General features: G+C 38.6%; 1 protein-coding gene across 4 annotated transcripts in view; it reads left to right on the top strand.

The window, feature by feature from the left end:
* LOC140714607 (phosphoinositide 3-kinase regulatory subunit 6-like) overlaps nt 1-23,816 on the top strand; it is a 104,050-nt gene that overhangs the window by 41,709 nt on the left and 38,525 nt on the right. For all 4 annotated transcript variants that reach the window (XM_073025948.1, XM_073025946.1, XM_073025949.1 and 1 more), the window contains 9 exons: nt 3,507-3,598; nt 5,112-5,177; nt 6,354-6,486; nt 10,360-10,429; nt 14,594-14,777; nt 17,196-17,352; nt 17,930-18,016; nt 20,310-20,769; nt 22,068-22,170. In XM_073025948.1, coding sequence (XP_072882049.1) covers nt 3,507-3,598; nt 5,112-5,177; nt 6,354-6,486; nt 10,360-10,429; nt 14,594-14,777; nt 17,196-17,352; nt 17,930-18,016; nt 20,310-20,769; nt 22,068-22,170 — 1,352 coding nt within the window. The remainder of the gene's footprint in view (nt 1-3,506; nt 3,599-5,111; nt 5,178-6,353; nt 6,487-10,359; nt 10,430-14,593; nt 14,778-17,195; nt 17,353-17,929; nt 18,017-20,309; nt 20,770-22,067; nt 22,171-23,816) is intronic.

The following is a 23,816-nucleotide window of genomic DNA, read 5'->3' as shown; positions in this document are numbered from 1 at the left end:
TGACACCCAGGAGCTAGAAATTGCTCACTCTTTCCACTTCTGATTTCAGACTTACTTTACAAAATATTTCCATTTTCCTTTTATCCTGTTATATAACAGGATTACTGATCTGAAAGGACACCAGGAAGAGCTGTGAACTGTACCAAGATCACATAATGAGGAAATTGTACAGGAAAGACTATTTGCCCCCCAGAAATTCAGAAATTGAATATGCATGTACTTTTATAACATACCCTACGAAAACAAAAGCCTGACAAGCTCTAAGTTTAGAGGGTTTGGGGATGGCAGGGGATATAAGTCTGTTTGCTGAAGTTTAACAATATCTTCTTTGACTCCCTGCACTTCTTGACAATCCCCAGGTTTAGGTATTCACAGTGGTCATAAGCAGGGACTATTGCATAGAAAATTAAACAACCAAGTGTGCTTCTGCTATGCAATCAATGAAGCTGCTATTTGAAGCTTTGCCATACGTTGAGAGAATTTCCTTTTAATATCTGATTAGCTTGTTTGAAATATGTATTTTCCCATCTAATTTATTTTTATATACACTTATTGTAATTGTTAGTTTTTATTGTTGTGTATTGCAATGTTCTGCCGCAGCAAAACAACAATGTCATGACTTAAGCAGGTGATATTAAACCTGATTCTGATTCTGACCCTGAAAACACCGTTGTGGATATGTAATTCCATTCAAATCCAGCCTTTCACCTGAACTGCATTGAAAAGACACCCCATGTAAATGCAACTATTGAAACTACGCTAAGTTTTATCTCCAGGATGTAATTCAAGGAAATGAGTGGAAAGCGTTAAAACAGTGCTAGATCAAAAAGGGCACTGCAGTTTCAGTTAATCATATCTAATGGGGCGTTTACCATGAAAGTAAGAACTCCTCAGCCAAATTGGTACAGCACTGAGGGAAGGCTGACTGAGTCAACAACATCTGCCCCACCATCACTATCTGTACAGCTTCACCATAAGGATGGGCACTTAGCTCACTGCTCTTCTAGCTTTATACCTATAATTGTGTGACCGACTAGAACTCTAATCCCATACGTAAATTTGCTCATGACATCACTAATGTTGACACAATCCAAGATGCTTACGATTCAGCCTAGGAAGGAGATTGAAAATCTGGTTGTACGGTGCCACAAAAACAACCTCTCACTCGAGGTCAGCAAAATGAAGGAACTGATTATTGACTACAGAAGGAAGAACACGGAGGTCCATGAGCTAGACTTCATTAGAGGATCACAGGTGGGGAGGATTGGCAGCTTTCAAATCCTTGGGATTACCGTATCAGAGATACGGATCCACACCAATAGGCTCATGATCAGTTATTATCCTACAACCATCAGGCACCTGAGCTAGTGCTGGTAACTTCACTCACCTCAATACTGAACTGTCTCCATAATCTATAGACTCATTTTCAAGGTCTCTACAACTCAAGTTCTCAGTATTATTTATTTACTTGCTTTTATTCATATGATTTGTCTTCTTTTGCACATTGGTTTGTCACTCTTTGTCTATGTATAGTTGTCTTTGATAAATTCCATTGTAGTTCTTTATTTTCCTGTAATTACCTGCAACAAAATGAATTTCAGGGTAGTATATCACAACATATAAGTACTTAGATAATACATTTAATTTGAACTTTTGAGCCTATTGCCAGAAGTTATGCCTCACTGCATCATCAACAGATGAGCCTCCAAGATAGCTTTGTGTTAAAAGGGCTTGGCTTGTAGCCGAGATAGAGGGAGAAAGAAAGAGCATATCAAATTGTAGGTTGTCGTAATAGTGTAACTGTAAGGGGAAGTAAAGATTGTCCACCCCAGAACAAGTTATTTTGATCTTTCATTGTTTACTACAATTTGCAGCCAGCAGTAATTTAGGTACGAGTTCACTCTAAATGCTGCGATTTAATCACAAAAGTTTGGATTAAATTCAAAAATTGAAATCAGAGATTTTTTAAAAAACTATTTCAAACTCTAATTAAAAAAATCTTTAAACAATTCTAATTCCCTATATTAAGATATACATTCACCGATCTCTTTGGCATCTTTAGTCATTAAATATTAATGAAGATATTTGTTGGAATGCTGGCTGCAATTTTAAATGGACAGCCTTTAAAAGGGGCAAAGGTTGTTGGGAAGCATAGTGGAAAAGTGATGAGGATCATGCAAAGACTTTGTATGCAAAGTTTGTTTATATATTAGCCATTGGAGGGAGGACATTATGAATTTTAAAAATGGTGACACGCAGTGAATGGCGTTCAAAGTAAATTTATAACCAAAGTCTGGACATGTCACCATATACAACCCTGAGATTTGTGTTCTTGTGGGCATTCTCAGTAAATCCAAAAAACATATAAGACCACGACCATCAGGACAGACAAACAACCAATGTGCAAAAGACAACAAACTGTGCAAATAAGAAAAAAAATCAATCAATAAATAAATAAACATTAAATAACGAGAACATGAGATGAGGAGTCCTTAAATGTGAATCCATAGGTTGTGCGAAGAGTTCGGTGATGGGCCAAGTGAAATTGAGTGAAGTTATCCCCACTGGTTCAAGTGCTTGATGGGTGAAGATTAATAAATGTTCCTGAATATGGTGGTGTGTTTGTGAGTCTCCTGTTCCTTTTTCCTGATAGAAGCAGCGATAAGTAAGCATGGCCGGGGTGGTGTGGGTCCTTGATGATGGATGCTATCTTCCTGTGACAGTGGTCTGTGTAGAAGTATTCAATGGCAGGAAGGGCTTTAACCCTAATGGACTGGGCCATATCCACCTCTTGGGGGCACCAAGTTACTTAATTTGCCCAACTTACATGTAGTAGAAATAAAATTGGCTCCTCGCAGAACCAAATAACATGTGAGTTTCTTGTATAGTTATGTGTAGAGACAAGTGTAATTGTGCCTTAGAGGGAATGTTCCCAGCATAAAATATTGGATGAGTACATAACTAAATTACACCCAAATATCTTCATTCTTTTATTCCCTTTTGATGATCCACATAGCCAAGTACAATGGTATAAGTAATATATACATTCCCAACTATATATGAATGTTTTTTCCAATTATTCTGGTTCAATATCAATGTAAAATCATCACCAAAATTTTAGACAAAGCAAAAAATAGCTATTTTTTCAGATATTGTATTTATTTTAAACATTTTTTTAAAATTTACACCATTATAAACCATATTGCATTTATATTTTATTGAAAGCAATTATCTCAGCACTACTGTATGTCATGTAAAAATTGAAAAGCTTCAGTTGAATGAGCTTAAATATTAGAATCCACCTATCATGAGTTACAGCTACGTGGTTAAAATGTTTTTTTTCCCTTTATAGAGAGAAGGTATGTGCTAAGTTTCATACTTTCCTGGGAAGCTAATTGTTTATGCTGAATTCTGCTTCTTTTTAGAATAGTTTTTTTACTTTTTATTGACTGAAATTGAGATACAGAAATATTTATTGAAATGATGACAGTCCTTTCTCCTTACAGGTATGTTTAGGTGGACATTGCATAAGAAGACCGGACGAGACCCATACAGCAGCAATTTTCTGGTTAAAATTCTCATTGGTGAACTGGAACTGGTGAGAAACTATTTAAAATAAAACATGTAAAAAATAGATAGATAGATACTTTATTGATCCCAAAGGAAATTATAGTGTCACAGTAGCATTACAAGTGGACAGATATACAGATATACGATAATTAGAAGAGAAGTAAGAAAGATTTAAAAATAAGTTACCTCAAACAGTCTTCATGGTCAATGACCATGAAGATTGATAATCCCCTGGTAATGCATGATATGGATTGTTCTATTATGGCAAGCTATGCCTGCACTATCTCACAGATAACACCGCATATACACATTGTCCATGAATTCAAGTCACAGCATGTTGTTTACAGTAGTTTAAAAAGAAAATGCTCCTCAGTCAGAAATCATTGCAATTCATATTGTGAATTCTCCTTTGAATTCAAATGTTCTGTGACCAATAGATCCAGTTTAAAAAACACTAGGTTTTCTGCAGTCCATTTCGCAGCTAATGTAGAAGAAAGTAACAATGCTTTAGTGACTAATCCTGTCTACTGATTTCAGAATCAGAATCAGAATCAAAATCAGGTTTATTATCACCGGCATGTGTCGTGAAATTTGTTAACTTAGCAAGCAGCAGTTCAATGCAATAGATGATAATATAGAAAGAAAAAAAAATTTCAATTACAGTAAGTAAACATGTGTATTAAATAGTTATATTAAAAATAGTGCAAAACAGAAATAATATATAAAAAGAAGTAGTGAGGTTGTGTTCATGGGTTCAATGTCCAATCAGAAATTTGATGGCAGAGGGGAAGAAGCTGTTCCTGAATCGCTGAGCATGTGCCTTCAGCAGCAATTTCAGCAGTGTGTCATTTCGACAGAAATCTCAATATATTTTGGCTCCTAATTAAAGACCATAGCAGTAGGAAACGTGTTTTAAAATCAAGAATAGAAACATTGTACACATTTGGCAAAAAAGTGTCTGTGAATGTTTTGACCTCATTGGTGTTTACATTGTGAATTTACTTTTTTAGAGATACAACACGTTAACAGGCCTTTATGACCTGCCGACCAATTACACCCAAGTCACCAACAAACCTGCTAAACTGTACATCTTTAGAATGTGGGAGGGGACCGGAGCACCGGAGGAGACTCATGCAGTCACGGGAAGAACGTACAATGTTCCTTACAGACAGCAGTGGAATTGAACCCAGGTTGCTGGTGATGGAATAGCTTTATGCTAACCTCTGTGCTACCATGCCATCCTAATTTATAAATAGTTAATAATTATATTTATGTTTAATATTATTACTATCAACAATATATATTTATTGGGCTAATGGCAGAAAAATAGCCATTAGAAATCTAGAGTGAAGCCTGCTTGCCAGTGTAATAGTCCAAACTCTGACTTAAGCCATTGTGCAAGGCTAGATTTGGTCTAGTGGGTTTCTCAGCAGCACTGTGAACTTCTGAATGAATGAAAATGAGATACCCTTAATGTATTATTGAAAAAAAACTAAGTACCGATTCTTGAGTTAAAGTAACTGGATTTTTTTCTCTAATAGGCAAAGGAAAACAATAAGCACTACATTTTACCTTTACTGAACATTTTAATGTATGCTATCATTCAGGTGGGTACAAAAAGACCAGTGGTGAGTATTTGTGTACAGAATAAGAGAAGCATAAGTAGTTGACTTAATAACATTTTGTATTTAGGAAGTGTGTGTGTGTGTGTGTGTGTGTGTGTGTGTGTGTGTGTGTGTGTGTGTGTGTGTGTGTGTGTGTGTGTGTGTGTGTGTGTGTGTGTGTGTGTGTGTGTGTGTGTGTGTGTGTGTGTGTGTGTGTGTGTGTGTGTGTGTGTGTTGTGCCTCCACTGTCCTTGCCTTCATAAATGAAACTATCCATCATTTACCTCTGCAGTTCTCCTATGGACACTTCCCATCTCGTAGTAACTTGAGGAATAATGCTACACAAAATCTACTTATTTATTGATTTACAATGCGGAATAGGCCCTTCTAGCCCTCTGAGCCACGCTGCCCTGCAATCCCCTGATTTAATCCTGGCCTAATCATGGGACAATTTACAATAGCCAATTAACCTACAAAATTGGTATATCTTTGGACTGTGGGTGGAAACCGGAGCACCCGGAGGAAACTCAAGAGGAGGATGTACAAACTCCTTACAAGCAGCAGTGGCATCTGAACCCGGATTGCTAGTATTATAAACCATTGTGCTAACCATTACACTACCGTGTTGCCCTACTTTAAAATATTATCTATTCAGCTACTTCACAAATTGGAATTTACTTATTAATCCAATTATCTTTGGATATAGGTAATACCCTGCTTTTATTTCATTGGCTTTCCTCACAAGTATGAATTTCCATTGGAAATGGCACAGTAAAATGTTACTTTGAAGGTAACACTGCTATGAGAGGCAGTGGACATGATGAAAGGAGGAGGGAGAATTGGAGGCAAAGTGGTCACCAGGTTAGATTTGTAGAACTCCTAGTAATAAAAGAATGGGTCTTCTTAGTGTGTTAAAAAAACAGGATAAAATCAAACCGTACAATGTATAGTACAGACCACAGCATTGTCAAAAGCTAATTTCAGTTTCAATATAATGCTTCCATTTTTATCTCGTTGGGTTTCTCTGTGGTGTAGATTTTCTATTCCATATTGTAATGTTGATGTAAGATGAATGATTGATACACTCTGGAGTGTATCTGAAGTGAAGTGATGCCTAAAAGTTTTCTTACAAAACTTCTTAAGAAATACCCCATTGTCATGAACAACTTTCTTTTCCAGGCTGCATATATTCCTGATAATCTTTATGAAAAAACATATACATTTTGCAAAGGGCTCCTATCCTTCCCCAAGCCCTACTGTACAATTGGACATCAATATGCAGTCATGTTAAAAGCTGAAAGAAAAGCACCAGGTATGTGGAAAAAATCTAAATGAATCCTGAACCCTTGATCTTTAGTGATGTAGACTGTTGTCGCCTAGGTCTTAGCATCCCTGTTGCTTTATCATTGATCTTTACTTTGTCATAAGGCTGGAAATGAGGAGGTATGCGTAATGTCCCATTCACAGCTGTCCAGATTATGAAATAATTCTCTGACCCATGCAGAAAGACGGCACAGAATTCGTGGTTGGGTTGCTGAGAGCCACATAGCATACAATATGTGCCTTTAAAAATGCAAAAACACGAGAAAATCTGCAGATGCTGGAAGTTCAAGCAATACACACACAAAATGCTGGTGGAACACAGCAGGCCAGGCAGCATCTATAGGAAGAAGCACTGTCGACATTTCGGTCCGAGATCCTTCATCAGGACTAACTGAAAGAAAAGATAGTAAGAGATTTGAAAGTAGGAGGGGGAGGGGGAAATCCAAAAAGATAGGAGAGATGAAGCCACACTCAGGTTGGAGGAACAACACTTTATATTCCATCTGGGTAGCCTCCAACCTGATGGCATGAACATTGATTTCTCTAACTTCCGTTAATGTCCCTTCTCCCCTTCTTTCCCCATCCCTGATTTATTTATTTCCCCCTCCCTTTTTTTTCTCTCTCTGCCCATCACTCCTTGCCTGTTCTCCATCTCCCTCTGGTGCTCCCCTTCCCCTTTCTTTCTCCCTAGGCCTCCCATCCCATGATCCTCCCCCTTCTCCAGCTGTGTATCCCTTTTGCCAATCACCTTTCTGGCTCTTAGCTTCACCCCACCCCCTCCTGCCTTCTCCTATCATTTTGGATTTCCCCCTCCCCCTCCTACTTTCAAATCTCTTACTATCTTTCCTTTCAGTTAGTCCTGATGAAGGGTCTCGGCCTGAAACGTCGACAGTGCTTCTTCCTATAGATTCTGCCTGGCCTGCTGTGTTCCACCAGCATTTTGTGTGTGTTACAGTATGTGCCTACAGGTTTCATGTAATGGCTATCCTTGACAACCAGCAGCCTTATTTGTTAAATCACCCCACCATCAACGTCTTGGCATTTACGAGTGTGTGTGGTTACAGGAAGGTGTTAGGTTTAATGAACCAAGTGATTCATTTCCTACTCCCCAAACACTTCTACCCAACCTGAATGAATGTATTTCTAACAACAGTGAATAGACTCACTTCAGTCCATGTCAGCATGCACTAATTTCACTTCTCAACTCTTGTACAAAAAGAACAAAGTGCACTCGAATCCAAGGGGGACCAATATTCTTGCGGGCAGGTTTACTAGAGATGTTGGGAGTAGTTTAAACTAATATGACTGGGGGAATGGGAACCGGTATGATAGAGCTGAGGATGAGCCAGTGGGTTTACAAGTAGATGATGGGTGTAACATGAATGAAAGGAAGGACAAGCCAATGATTGGGTTCAAATGCAGACAGAGCAGAGTTAAATTGTACCACAGAGGTAAAATTCAAAAGGGCAAAGAATACAGGACTGAAGTTGCTGTGTTTAAATGCGTGTAGCATTTGGAATAAGGTGGACAAACTCATGGCGTAATTAGCGATTGTGGGCATCACTGAGTTGTGGCTGAAAGAAGGCCATAGTTGGGAGCTTAACATTGAAGGATATACTTTGTATCCAAATGACAGACAGGAAGGCATAGACGATGGTGTGGCTCTGTCGGTAAGAGATGGAATGACATCTTTAGAAAGAGGTGACATAGGGACAGAGAATGTCGAATCTATGTAGAGTTAAGAAACTGCAAGGGTAAAAAAAGCCATTATGGGAATGACATATAAGCCTCCAGATAATAGCCAAGATGTGGGGTTGAGATTGCAAAGGCAACTGGAAAAGGCATGTAATACAGGTAATGACACAATTGTTATGGGGGACTTTAATATGCAAGAGGATTGGAAACATCAGGTTGGTGTCATATCACAAGAGAGGGAATTTGTTGAATACCTATGAGATGGCTTTCCGGAGCAGCTTGTGCTCGAGCCTACTCGGGGAAAGGCTGTCTTAGATTGGGTGTTGTGTAATAACCCAGATCTTATTAGGGAGCTTAACGTAAAGAAACCCTTAGGAGGCAGTGATCATAACATGATTGAATTCATACTGCAGTTTGTGAGGGAGAAGCATAACTCACATGGATCAGTGTCACAATGGAAGAAAGGGAATTATAGGGGCATGAGTGAGGAGCTTGCCCAAGTGGATTGGAGGAAGATACTTGCAGGGATGACAGCAGAGCAGAGGTAGTTGAAGTTTTTGAGAATTGTTCAAGGCGCAGGATAGATATGTACCACAGCGGAAGAAGTTCTCAAATGGCAGGTGTAGGCAACAGAGGCTGACAAAGGAAGGTAAGGACTGCTTAAAGGCCAAGGAAAGGACAGATAAGATAGCAAAGATGAGTGGGAAGTTGGATGATTGGGAAGCTTTTAAAATCCAACGAAAGGACCGCTATTTTTCATATTGTTTGTCAATGATTTGGATAATGGAATTGATGCCTTTATAGCAAAGTTTGCAGAAGATACAAAGATAGGTAGACGGGTAGGTAGTGCAAAGGAAGCAATGCAATTGTAGCAGGACTTAGACAGATTGGAAGAATGGGCAAAAAGTAGCAGATGGAATGCAGTATTGGGAAATGTATAATAATGAATTTTGGTAAAAGGAACAATAATGCCGACTATTATCTAAATGGGGAGAAGGTTCAAACATCAGAGGTGCAGAGGGACTGAGGAGTCCTCGTGCAAGACTCCCAGAAGGTTAATTCATAGGTTGAGTCTGTGATAAAGAAAGCAAATGCAATGTTAGCATTTATTTCTAGGGGAATAGAATAAAAAGCAATGAGATAATCCTGAGACTTTATAAGACATTAGTCAGGCCGCACTTGGAGTATTGTCAACAGTTTTGGGCCCCATATTTCAGAAAGGATGTGTTGTCATTGAAAAGTATACAGAGGAAATTTGCGAGGATGATTGCAGGAATGAAGGGGTTAACATATGAGGTGTGTTTGTCAGCTTTGGGCCTGTACTCACTGGAATTTAGAAGAATGGGTGGGGATCTCTTGAAACCTACTGAATGTAGAAAGGACTAGATAGGGTGGATGTAGAGAGGATGTTTCCTATGGTGGGGGCGTCCAGAACTAAAGGGCACAGCATCAAAATTATGGAGTGACCCTTTAGAACAGAGGTAAAAAGGACTTTTTTTTAGCAGAGGGTAGTAAATCTGTGGAATGCTCCATCACAGACTGTGGTGGAGGCCAAGTCCATGCGTATATTTAAGGTGGAAGTTGATCGTTTCCTGATCGGTCAGGGCATCAAAGGATGTGGCGCGAAGGCAGATGTATGGAGTTGAGTGGAATGCACGATCAGCCTTGATAGAATGGTGGAGCAGACTCGATGGGCTGAATGGCCTAATTCTGCTCCTATGCCTTATGGTCTTATGGTCTGGCTGGTGAAATGTATTTTTGTTGGACAGACGGTTACACTAACTGGTACAACCTGGACCATTTTCAGCAAATTTCAAACATGTTTTTTCTGATTATGAAGAAGTTTATTCTATCAAATGTATTTCCATCATCAATTATGACATTAAACATTAGCTTTATTTGTTCAATGTACATCTATATTTGTCAAACTGCATTGTTAAATTCATATCGCTAAAAATCATGGCATTTCTCAGAAAATAAGATAAATTTTACTGTTTTAAGCCGTTTAGAAAAGTGATTTATTTTGATTAAAGATATTTGAGAAATTATGTTCTCTTTAGATATGATATCACAAACTGTTATGGATGTAAAGGATTAGAACAAAATTGATTAATGTTGGTTTTCAATGTGTACCTGTTTAATCTAATTAATGACCATTATATTACAGGCATTTTGTACCAAAGGGTAATTATTTCTGAACATGGGCTAAAAAATGACACTTTTTCACACCGAGAAAAGTAAGTATGATCAAATAGCTGATAAATTAATAACAACTTAAGGCAGTGCTGCAGGATCAGTTTAGTTCTTGGCCCAATGTTGTAGTGGCTACTCAGAATATTTTGGGGACCATAGGCGAGGAGGCAGAAAAGTGCTTAAGAACCTGCTCCTGAAGACTCTTTCAGGACTCCAGATTCTTCATGGAATCAAAGCATTCCCAGTCTGTTGCTTCTAAGGCATGACCTGCCCTTTACAAAGCCATGCTGACTACTCCTAATCATATTATACCTCTCCAAATGTTCAGAAATTCTGCCTCTCAGGATCTTCTCCATCAACTTACCAACCACTGAGGTAAGAATCACTGGTTTATAATTTCCTGGGCTATCTCTACTCCCTTTCTTGAATAAAGGAACAACATTTCCAACCCTCCGGAACCTCTCCCATCCCCATTGACGATGCAAAGATCATTGCCAGAGGCTCAGCAATCTCCTCCCTCGCCTTCCACAGTAGCCTGTGGTACTTCTCATCTGGTCCCCGCGACTTATCCAACTTGATGCTTTCCAAAAGCTCCAGCACATCCTCTTTTTTAATGTCTATATGCTGAAGCTTTTCAGTCTGCTGCAAGTCATCACTACAATCACCAAGATCCTTTTCCATAGTGAATACTGAAATAAAGTATTCATTAAGTACCTCTGCTATTTCCTCCAGTTCCATACACACTGTCACGCTTGAAAGGTCCTATTCTCTCACAACTTATCGTCCTGCTCTTCATATACTTGTAGAATGCCTTGGGGTTTTCCTTAATCCTGCCCGCAAAGGCCTTCTCATGGCCCTTCCTGGCTCTCCTAATTTACTTCTTAAGCTCCTTCCTGTTGGCCTTATAATCTTCTAGATCTCTAAAATTACCTAGCTCTCTGAACCTTCTGTGAGCTTTTCTTTTATTCTTGACTAGATTTATTATAGCCTTTGTACACCACGGTTCCTGTACCCTACCATAACTTCCCTGTCTCATTGGAACGTACCTATACAGAACTCCACACAAATATCCCCTGAACATTTGCCACATTTCTTCCATACTTTTCCCTGAGAACATCTGTTTCCAATTTAAGCCTCCAATTTCCTGCCTGATAGCCTCATAATTCCCCTTACTCCAATTAAATGCTTTTCTAACTTGTCTGTTCCTATCTCTCTCCAATGATATTGTAAAGGAGACAGAATTATGATCACTATCTCCAAAATGCTCTCCCACTGAGAGATCTGACAACTGAACAGATTCATTTCCCAGCCTCTCCTCTTGTAAGCTTATCTACATATTGTGTCAAGAAACCTTTCTGAACACACCTAACCAACTCCACCCCATCTAAACCTCTTGCTCTAGGGAGATGCCAATCACTATTTGGGAAATTAAAATCTCCCATCTCGACAACTCTGTTATTATTACACCTTTCCAAGTTCTGTTTCCCTATCTGCTCCTCGATATCCCTGTTACTATTAGGTGGCCTATAAAAAACACCCAGTAAAGTTATTGACCCCTTCCTGTTCCTAACCTCCACCCACAGAGACTCCGTAGAGAAACCCTCCATGGCGTCCATCTTTTCTGCAGCCGTGACACTATTTCTGATTAACAGTGCCACAACTCTACCTCTTTTGCCTCCCTCCCTGTCCTTTCTGAAACATCTAAAACCCGGCACTTGAAGTAACCATTCCTGTCCCTGAGCCATCCAAGTCTCTGTAATGGCCACCACATCATATCTCCAAGTACTGATCCACACTCTAAGCTCGTCCACTTTGTTCACAACACTTCTTGCTTTAAAATAGACACATCTCAAACCTTCGGCCGGAGCGCGTCCCTTCTTTATCACTTGCCTATTCTCCCTCTCACACTGTCTACAAGCTCTCTCTATTTGTGAGCCAACCACCTCTTCCCCAGTCTCTTCAGTTCAGTTCCCACCCCCCCAACAATTCTAGTTTAAACTCTCCCCAGTAGTCTTAGCAAACCTCCCCGCCAGGATATTGGTTCCCCTGGGATTCAAGTGCAACCTGTCCTTTTTGTACAGGTACTGAAGAGTGACATTTCATTTAAAGAACTTGAACCATATCATTCTCTGTGAAGACTCATTGACCAACAACCTCACCACAAGATCAGATGAAGGGGCTGCAAGTGTAAATAGTGCTTTGCAGATATTGAATTGCATTTATTTTGTATGCATTGAAACATTTTATTGACCTCAGCAGTGGATTCTTTATATTTCTTCTTCCTACAACATACATTGTGGGGGTATTAACTGCAGCAGCTTATCATATTCCTGGAGAAAACTCGAGGGGTACATCTCAGGCTTTTCATAAGTGGATCTGGCCGGTGGCTAAGCACCACTAATGCTCCTCTCGTCAGGTGTCTCATTGGCAAACCTGTTTGAGTAAAAATAAATGTCGATTCCACTTCCTTGAAGCCAAATAGTGTTATAGCTGTCTGCCTGCTAGTGGAGGAGAATACTGGATGCTTTTATTTATCTTTTATTGAGATACAGCGCAGCATAGGCCGTCTGGCCCTTTGAGCCACGCTGCTCAGCAACCCCTGATTTAATCCTGGCCTAATCATGGGACAATTTACAATTTACCAACCAGTAGGTCTTTGGACTGTGGGAGGAAACCAGAACACCCACGTGGTTAGGGGGACAATGTTGAAACTCCTTACAGACAGTGGTGGGAATTGAACCTGGGTTTCTAGTCCTGTAAAGCAGCGTGCTAACCACTAGGCTACCGTGGCGCCCCAGTTTGTTATTCTTGTAAACCTCTCAATGTTTCTTCAAATGCCTTTTTGACCAATTTTACGATTTATTTTTGCAGGGTATGTGACATGATACTGGCACCAACCACAATTCTCAGCATCTTTCTTACCTTTTATCATTTGTCACTTGGCAGTTTCTTATAAATTTGGTGTTGTTCTTTTGATCTTACTCCCCATTTAGAGTGAAGCTAATCACAAAGTATTAAAGTGCAAGCTACCGATGTAATTGAAATAGTAAAGGAGAAAATTGAGATTTGTTTGTATTTAGGATGCAGCTATTTTTAAAGATTTGAGGTTATAGGAAAAAGGAAAACATGAATTTCAGGAGTTTCAGTTTTGAGACTGAAGGTAACAATTCTCATGTCTAATGAGTGGGTAATGTAAAAATATACAATGTGTTTAAACATTGTGCTTAAATCTTAAAATGACAAAGGAAGAGATTTATTAGAACACTAACAACAGTAGGAACAAAAGAGGGCGAGTCACAAGATAGTGAGAAAGCAAAGAGTTCTGGTGAGGAAGTTTATTTTCCCGTCTACTTAGCTTGTGAATGCAAATTGCAGATTGCTATCTGTAAATGTCCACATGGGCTCAGGTATTGTGGGAAGTTTGGCCTCATTTCCCTAATTCTGACGAATATACAGTGTGTATATATGTATGTATTTGTATATATATATATATCACTATTTGTTTTTCTACTATGGCAAGCAATTTGGGAAGTACATGATATATTGTGTTTTAGTGTAAGATTATCTGAATGTATGAGTAAAGAGATTTCACTACAATTATATAAAGACCCTGGTCAGGCCACACCTGGATTGTTATGTACAGGTGCAGTCTTCCAACCTTGAAATTGAAATTCAGCAGGTTGATTTCTAGGAGGAGGATTGGGTTGTTCTCTGAGAAGAGATTGAACAGTCTCCTCAGAACAAAAGAATGAGAAATGATCTTCTTGAAATGTGTAACATTTTTGAAAGGCTTATTGCCATAGAGACAGGGATAATGTTTCACTGATTGGGTTGTCAAAAACCAGTGATCAGTGTCAAAATAAAGCTGGCCATTTCAGACTGAAGTAACAAAAAAATCCTTCATTCTGTGGTAATAACTCTTTGGTACTCTCTGTATAACAGGGCTGTTAAAGCTCAAGTTCCAGTATATTTAATTCAGAGATTGATATGTTTTTGATGATTCAAGAAATCTAAGGCTATTGTGCAAATATAAAACTGAAGTAGAAGATCGATCTCACTGAACAGCAGGCTAATTATGAGGGCTGAATGCTCAAATCCTGTTCCAATTCTTAATTATAAAGGGGGAGCAATGTTTTTGTGATGTTGCCCATTGCCTACCAAAAGTAGTTGGAATACTTTGATAGCATTGATGTATTTTCCTTTGGCAGAGTTTTTATCTTTGCTGATCCTGATCTTATCTCTGAAGAAGTCATTAATGCTCTTCACAATGAGATCCACTCAGTTAGCCTCAGAGACACATCTGCTGATTGTATGAGTAATGTTATAAAGCACAGCATTCAAGCAACACTGGGAGAGAACTGTGACATCAGCAAATTGGATGAAGCTTTGCAGGTAGGCATGCTGGTCAAATATATCTTGATACTTAGTTGACAAATCCCACAGGTGATTTTTAAAAAATCTTTAAATACTGTATTAATTGAATATTATTTAATCATCAATTTTAATATGTAATTGAACATTAGATAATAGCATGGAATGATTACACTAATATGTATCAGATAGAGGAAGAATACATTTCCATGGTGCATTCTCATATCATAATAGTGTGGCTTTTATAGCTTCTGCCAAAGCTAGAGAAGACAAGTGAAGAGACCTTTAAAATGTGCCAGTCACCTGTGGTCTTGCACACAAAGAGTCAATTCAAGCAGGATTAAAAAGTAAGAAGGAGAATTGAGCTGCATCACACAGTTCCCATTTAAAATCTGCCACTTCAGTTTATAAAGTTTGATGTTCAGATAGCAAGACTAAATCATGTTACTAATGAGATGGTTTTAAAATTATATATCTCATATATTATCTGTTCTGGAAGTTTGAATATGAGTTTAATGCCAATAAAGCTTTGACATTTATCTATTAGCCAAGTAATGCCGTAAAGAAAACTTCTGATTAAAAAAAGTTGTGTGCTCAGCTGATTAAGCAATCCTATAATGCAATCTCTGCTCAGACACCACAGGTCAAAATGAGTTTACAGTTTTGGCTGGAAGCATTAACCTGAGCTTAGGTGTTTTAAGAAAACCCAAGGCCAAGTTGGAAAAAAATGAAAACATGAAAATCATGCAACAATGATTTAGTATAAGCATAAAGAGATGTTTTTTTTTCAATATGCTAGAAACCTTCAACTACTCTGTGGTGAAAATGGGTGATGAAAAATATCAAGAATTGAAGTCATGCGTTTTCATGGATATTTTGAAATACTGATGTAGAATTTAAGAAACACCCAAACTCCCTTAAAAAGCAGTATACATTTGTAAATATTTAAAACCAACTGTAACGATGGACTAGACAATTTGATCACATTCTAATTGTCTTCAAATGTTTCCACCATTGAGAAATATTTCTAAAAACTGACTGCTTTGACAATCTACCAAAGGAGAGGCATAACTCAGTTACCTGTCAAAGATTTTTTTTCAACATTTTGATGTGTAAGCTTTTTGTTGACTGTAACAAGATAGGAACATGTACGTGTAACATTCTATGCACTCTATAGGCTGTCTCTGGTAGGAAGATGGTTGGCTTTTGCAAGAAAACTATTGTGAGGGGATTCAAACAATGTGAATGAGTGATAAGTGTAGGCAGCTCAACATTTTCAATGAATTTTGGGACATTGTTTTGTTGCTGTTGGCTCCATGATATAAGACCATAAGACAAAGGAGCAGGATTAGGCCATCTTGTCTTCTCCACCATGGCAGATTCATTATCCTTCTCGACCTCATTCTCTTGCCTTCTCCCTGTAACAAGAGTGGTATGTTAATTTAAAATCTTTGATAAAATTGTCCGGCTGTCATTGGTAGACAACAATAAAATATTTCTGTTCGAGTTAACTGGCACTTAACAAATACTTTCACTCAGTGGCTTGTAATTGCACTTTATAAAGCAAGCCTTTAATTTTGCAATGATTTAATTTCTCTTAAAATGCTGAGTGAGCTTTACCCTCAATGATTTTAAGTCCCTGACGTGAATCATCATGTTTTGCACATTTATTGGTTTCTAGTTTGGAATGTTTAAGATATTTTGGCATGTGCTTCTGGAATATGGTTTTGTTGCTTTTAGTAAGAATGGGGTATCAGAAGATAAAAGTTTGTGAGTATTGACCAAACTTTTTTGCCATTAACTTCAAATATGAGAGCACTGTTGCCTACTTTTTAGTTTTAATTAAACTTTTGCAAAACACTCTAACATCGATACTTTAAAGTTTATTTTAATTAGAAGTTTTAAGATGTAGTTTGTAAATGAGACGATCCATTATCTTTTTCAAATGCATGTACAAATCAATTGCTTCCACTTTGACTTTTTCATATGTTTGTTTTAATAGGCATTGAGAGATCCTGCACACTTGTCAGCTCTCTATACTTCTGAAGCATACTGAGTAGTTACAGTTAATTTTATCTTCTAAGTTTATGAGCTGTTGCATCACTGTTAAGCTAGATACACATCACATGATTGAACGTTTATACCGTGGTGTGTGTGTTTCTTTTTCAGAAGGTCACATACTCATCTATATATGTTCACACCTCTGGTGGTGTGGAAGATTTCTGAGTTATTTTCTCCATTTCATGTGCTTTGATTGATTGACAGCAAGAAAGGGTGCAAGATATAGCCTGCAGCATCTATCAAAGATGGACTTAAATCCTTACCTTTAATCAAAGCTTATTGGACTGGTTTATTCTTCAAATGAAGTATTACAAAGGTTGTTGTGATTCTAAATATTGTAATATGACCCCACTGACTATTAATAGCATTGCTTCACAGAATAAACCCTATAACATGATTGAGCACTATTTCCAAGAAGTGGTTGCTATCACCGAGCAGTCATGTTTTTCTTCAGAGGAAGTTACTACAGCCCACAGGAAGCACAGTAGCAAGTTGCAACAACTTTACAGGGCAATAATCAGCTCTGCACAACAAGGTAGGTTAGAGTAGTTGTTTTGCTACTCATCAGAAAGGGGGCTATGATATTTGTTCTAGCAGGAATAATGATTTGGGAGACAACAGGTAAAAATATTCCTTGGCAGCTGGGCTATTAAAATTTAGTTAAATATAATAATCTAGACTAAAAGACTAGTTTCAATAGCTGTGACTGACCGTATGTGGATTGTCTGGAAAACCTTACTAATTTCTGATTCTCAGCTGGGATATAAGATCCATTGTCCTTACCCGGTCTGGCCTAAGTGTGATTCCAGTTGAGAACAATGTTTAATTGCACATTGAAATGCCCAAGGGGCCAGTCAGTTAATAGAAATTAAGGATAAACACTACACGCTGAGCTTCCCAGAAGTATATAAATCTTGCTCATGGATTAAAAGGTCCATCCATTTAATTCATATGTGTTGAGTTGTTATCATTTCCATCAATAAAATGTTATTTTATTTTCATCAATTTCCATCATTTTAATGTTATACAATGCAATTCCATGACCTATTTTTGAAATGTTTTTTTAGAACACTGAGTACTGAGGTAGTTTTCTTTTGATTGGTGTATTTTAGTGTCTCCTTCAAGTGAAAGGCTACAGAATATTCCATTGCCAAATCCAAATATCAGCCTTTTTATGTGGAAGGATGATGACCTTCTTTGTGAGTATACTTTGGTTTGATACTGTGTATGTGTGGATTAAAAATGATGATTTAGTATAATAATAATAAAAAAAAGAATGTGAGCTAATTTCAAAAGCACCAATCTCATAAAAGAATAATTAAACAAAAGGGAAGGCCTTGGTAGATTTTTATTCCATTCTCTTCCAGACATCATTGGCGATGTCTCATTCAGGAACAGCTTCTTCCCCTCTGCTGTCCGATTCCTAAATGGACATTGAACACATTTAAAAAAAATATATAGTATTTCTGGTTCTTTGCACGATTTTTAATCTATTCAATATAGGTATACTGTATAAAGTATACTGAAAAAGATTTGTTTATTTATTATTATATTTTCTTCTATTTTATGTATTGCATTGAACAGCTGCTACTAGTTTAACAAATTTCACGTCACATGCCAGTGATAATAAACCTGATTCTGATTCTGTTTCTGAACTCAATTTCTAATTTTATGAGAAGAGGATAGCACAGTGACCAATCAGCAATGGGCAAATATTGCATCAATGCTTGAAGCTGTTTTGAGTAATGGGTTTTTAAACCCACTCACAGATTTATTAGTTGCTATACTCTCTGGACACTATTGGAAGCAAGCAACAAATTTAAAACAAGCAATCATGAGGAAATCTGCAGATGCTGGAAATTCAAGCAACTCACACAAAATGCTGGTGGAACACAGCAGGCCAGGCAGCATCTATAGGGAGAAGCACTGTCGACGTTTGGGGCCAAGACCCTTCGTCAGGACTGAACGGTCTCGGCCCGAAACGTCGACAGTGCATCTCCCTATAGATGCTGCCTGGCCTGCTGTGTTCCACCAGCATTTTGTGTGTGTTGCTTAAAACAAGCAATGTTAGGAACTGGATCTGCTTAGTGTATCTTCTTCGTTTCACCCAGATGAAACAAAGTATTTCCATAAAATCGAAAGAAGAAAAATTAAAAGATGTTGGAAATCTGGAGAAATAAAATCCCTGACACTCAGCATGTCATCTGTGGGGAGAGAATGAAACTGAATTTTCACTTTCCATTGGCCTAAACTGTCTGGAATTGGAATTGGTTTATTATTGTCACATGTACTGAGAAACGATGGAAAGCTGGTCTCACATATAATTCATATAGATTAGATCATTACACAGTACACTGAAGTAGAATACGGTAAAACATGTGGTTATCCTACCTCTTCTACAAACATTTCCCCTGAATACTTTTTGGAGCTCCCTAGTTACAAACCCCACTCCAGCCATCATTTGCAATTCTCATTAGTACCAGAAGCAGATCCTTTCTCAAAACTAAACCTCCGACCTGCATCCATTTCTAATCAGCAACATAGTTGCCTGCTTTACAATTCTTCATTTCCTAGAAAGGCCCTGAAGTTATGTGAATTCCTTTGCATTCTTTGGACCAGTGCTGCATATAAAGTCTTCCCTGATGAGTGAAGCAAACTCAATAAGCTCCTGTGCCTTTGGCTTTATTGTCGTATAGACAATAGGTGCAGGAGTAGGCCATTCGGCCCTTCGAGCCAGCACTGCCATTCACTGTGATCATGGCTGATCATCCACAATCAGTATCCCACTCCTGCCTTCTCCCCATATCCCTTGACTCCACTATCTTTAAGAGCTCTATCTAATTTTCTTGAAAGCATCCAGAGAATTGGCCTCCACTGCCTTCTGAGGCAAAGCATTCCAGAGATCCACAACTCTCTGGGTGAAAAAGTTTTTCCTGAACTCCGTTCTAAATGGCCTACCCCTTATTCTTAAACTGTGGCCTCTGGTTCTGGACTCCCCCAACATCGGGAACATGTTTCCTGCCTCTAGCGTGTCCAATCCCTTAATAATCTTATATGCTTCAATCAGATCCCCTCTCATCCTTCTAAATTCCAGTGTATACAAGCCCAGTCGCTCCAATCTTTCAACATATGACAGTCCCGCCATCCCAGGAATCTACCTCTTGGTGTGGTGAAAAGATTGAATAAGGCACTATTGGAGGGACTAATGATCTTGTTCAATTTGCCTCCTTATCAAAATTCCAATCTATTTATTTTTCATTGTGTACAAATGATGGTGAACTGCTTAAAATTAGAAAATAGTGTGAAGCTCATTGGCTTGAATTTTAAATTGTTTCTCCTTCCACATATAGATTTACTTATAATTATTTGTAGCTGTTGTGCCACCTAATGTGAAGACAAAGTCATAACTTGCTAAGTTGATGAAATATCCTGTAAAATTATCCATTTAGGTCGTTTTGCCTCTTGCTAATGCTGTTGGGTTGTCTCTTGCAGGGAAGGAATTGGTGCAGTTTGCTAAAAATCAACTTGATGGTTGCCAGGATTTCATTTACAATGACTCAGACACTTCTGAGATGAGTGAAACAACAGATGGTCACAACTTTGAGCAAACGCGATTGTCAGTTCTGTCAACAGACAGTGGCATAGTTAGAGATTGTGGAGACCCGACTGTCGGAAATGACGCATCACCTTCGAGGTCTAGTGACAGGAATCAGACCAAACTTTCCAGAAAAGGCTGTGTGAGGAAAAGAAACAACGATTCGGAAAATGTGCTGTGTTTTCCAGATATTTATGACAATACTGCAACAAGCAATGATATGACTCTTCATCGGAAGTTTGGTTGCAATGTGATGCCATTTGGCATCAAGCACCTGAAGCCCAACACCGCCCGAGTCGTGGTAATTGGAAATGACTGCATTTTGGGAAGATTAGCGAAGGCTTTTCATTCCTTGAGGTATTTATTAAAATAAAAGCCAGAATTTGTGAAAGCAGTGTTTAAAGTAGAAAAAGCTCCACTTATTGTGGGCATCCATCATCTGCTTCCAGCTTTAGTCTCCTCAATATCAGTAAGACTGATAATCCATCATTGTCAGAACTCAGATGGCGCTGCACTGCAGGTTTTCTGGTCAATTGGATGTGATATCTATCAAGTACTTCAATGCTCTGTTAATTCACTTTTTTTATTTGATAAACAGAAGGATAAAATTTTTCATTGAATCAGGTAAGTAGAATAGGAGTTCAGGAAACAGGCCCTGGTTCGTGAAATATGTGTGCTGGATCCAGTATCCAGGAGCAAGGGAAACAGGGCCCTGGTGAGAGGATGAAAATGTGAGAAATCAGGGTGTTGATGAGTGGAAGGAAGTGTAAGAGTCAGGCTGTGGGGACTGGAGCCCTGTTGCATGAGAGGAGAGAGGGAAGGGAGTGTGGTAGTATTACCTTTCAAGACATATGCAGAACCATCCAGATTTCTAAATGGGTAGAGATAATCAGAATTTTGCTATATGCAATTTGTCTATTAATTTTTATATTAAAATATGTGGTATCATTTATTAATTAAATTGTTTCTGGCCTTCTCCTTTCAAAGAGCAATGTCATCCCTACTTCTACCCTGTAAACCCCTTAAAATCTTTGTGCTTGCCCACCACACCCCCAGCACCTCAGTCAAACTTCACTAAAGTCAATTCTTAGCATCCAAATACTGCCGTCTTAGCTGACACAATATTTGAAAAATCCCTTTTTTGTGTTGTGGGTTCATGTTACACTTATGATGAGAGATTCACATAATTTTCAAGTTTGGGAAAACTATCACAATCAGCCCATGTTACGCCCATAAAGACATTGCCATCTCTGTCAAGCAGAATTAGGACATTTGGCCCATTGAGTCTGCTCCATGGCTGATTTAATATCCCGCTCAACCCATTCTCCAGCTTTCTCCCCAAAACCTTTGATATCCTTGGATGTGCAAGATGTGCCATTTAAAATTTTCAAAGACATTTAGGTTTTCCATTTAGTTATATTTTGATAGAATCAGCTCCTATTAACGTTTCTACTCCCGGAAAAACTCTTCCAGAAATGTGACAGAAGTTCAACAATTTCCCCTTCCATCCATTGATTTCTCTTTGTGAATGTACCAACGAATTTATGGTCACAGGTGAACAAGTTTGGAATTCTATTAAGTTTACTCACTGCCGTCAGATAGATTTGTCAAAATCAGTAACAGTGCTACAAAATCAACATATTTGTGTCTCTTAGGAAAAGAGAAGCAAGAAGAGGCATTCTGACTACAAAACTGAACTTGCTGTTCTACTACATTCCTGTAACCAATGAAAAGCAGAGACCCATGTCTGCTGGGCAGGTGTGTCCATTCTCTCTTTCATTTACTACTTCCTGAAACACAAGCTGTGGCAGGAAAATAATTCTGATTATTAATAATTAGATATAATTGTTTCTTGCTAATTGGCTACTAGCACAATATGGTCAATTCTCTGCAAGTTAGCACGCAATTTACAGAACAGATGATTTTATTTACTTCTTTCTGTGGTGTTAGACTATCACTGGCAAGGGTTGTGTTTATTACCAATTGCCATAGAGAAGGTTATGGTGAGCAGCCTTCTTGAACCACTGCAGTCTTTTGGTGAACATCCATCTGCTTATTCGTTTAGATTTTACACAGTGAGTCGTGGGTGCATGGAATGTCCTGCCATAGGAGGTGGTAGAGGCGTCTACATTAGAGACATTTAAGAAACTCTTAGACAGGCACATGGATGATAGAAAAATGGAGGGCTGTGTAGGAGAGAAGGGTTAGATTGATCTTAAGCTAGGTTAAAAGGTTGGAAACAACATCATGGGCCGAGGAGCCTGTACTGTGCTGTAGTGTTCCAAGTTCCATCTACGAATTACATTGAATGTACAGCACAGAATCAAATCACTCAAACATTTTTACTTATAATTCACATGAACCTACTTCTGCCAGCACCAACTTAATTCTTCCTTGTGTTTTTATCCAGCTTCCTCTCCAAAATATATTTGATATTTGCCCCAGCATTCCCTTTGGAACCGAATTTCACATTCCAAGTGTTTCCTGCATAAAGTGAAATCTTCCTAATTCCTAATTGACTTCATTCACTCGTATGCCAGCAAGAAAACTAATGTCAGGGTTGTATCTGGTGACATAAATGTACTTTGATAGGAAATTTACCTGTAGCTGTCATCTTTCCATGCACTGAATACATTTGTATTTTAGTGATAGAGCTCACAGGTTTGGGAGGTGCTACCAGTGTACCTCTGGCACACTTCCCAAACCAGAGCCACTGAGCACTTGTTTGGAATGGTTGATGGGCTAGCAGTAGAGCAGGCAGCGCACTCAAAATATGAGCTCAGCAGGTCTGATAGCATCCATGGAAATGAATGAGCAGTCAATGCTATGGGCCAAGACTGTTCTTCAGGACTGGAAAGGAAAGGGGGAAGACACCAGAATAAATATGCGGGGGGAGGAGAAGGAGGATAGCTAGAAGGTGATAAGTGAAGCCAGGTGGGTAGGAATTATAAAAGACAAGTTGTCTTGGATGGTATTCCATTTCTTGAAAAATGTCAGAGCTGCTTTCATCAGGCAAGTCCTTTGAAGGGTTTGCTGATTTGTCAGAGCCAATGTTTTTCTTACATTTAGAGTTACATCATTGTAACAGGCCCTTCCAGCTCTTACATCACTGCGACCAATTAACTCACTAACCCATGCGTCTTTGGACTGTGGGAGGAAACCAGAGCACCCGAAGGAAATCAACGCGGTCATAGGGAGAATGTATAAACTCCTTACAGACAGCAGTAGGAATCGAATTCAAGTCACTGACGCTGTAAACTGTTATGCTAAACATTACACTACCATGGCACCCCAAAAGTTTATGTATGTGCAAGTACAACAAGCAACTTACTTGCAGCATCACAGGCGCTTTGCAGACAACATTCTCTCAAACAAGTATACGCAGATCCTATAATATTGTAGTT

This window comes from Hemitrygon akajei, chromosome 22 (genome assembly GCF_048418815.1).
Source record: "Hemitrygon akajei chromosome 22, sHemAka1.3, whole genome shotgun sequence".
Lineage (NCBI taxonomy): Eukaryota > Metazoa > Chordata > Chondrichthyes > Myliobatiformes > Dasyatidae > Hemitrygon > Hemitrygon akajei.
This window is presented reverse-complemented; position numbering and strand designations above follow the sequence as displayed.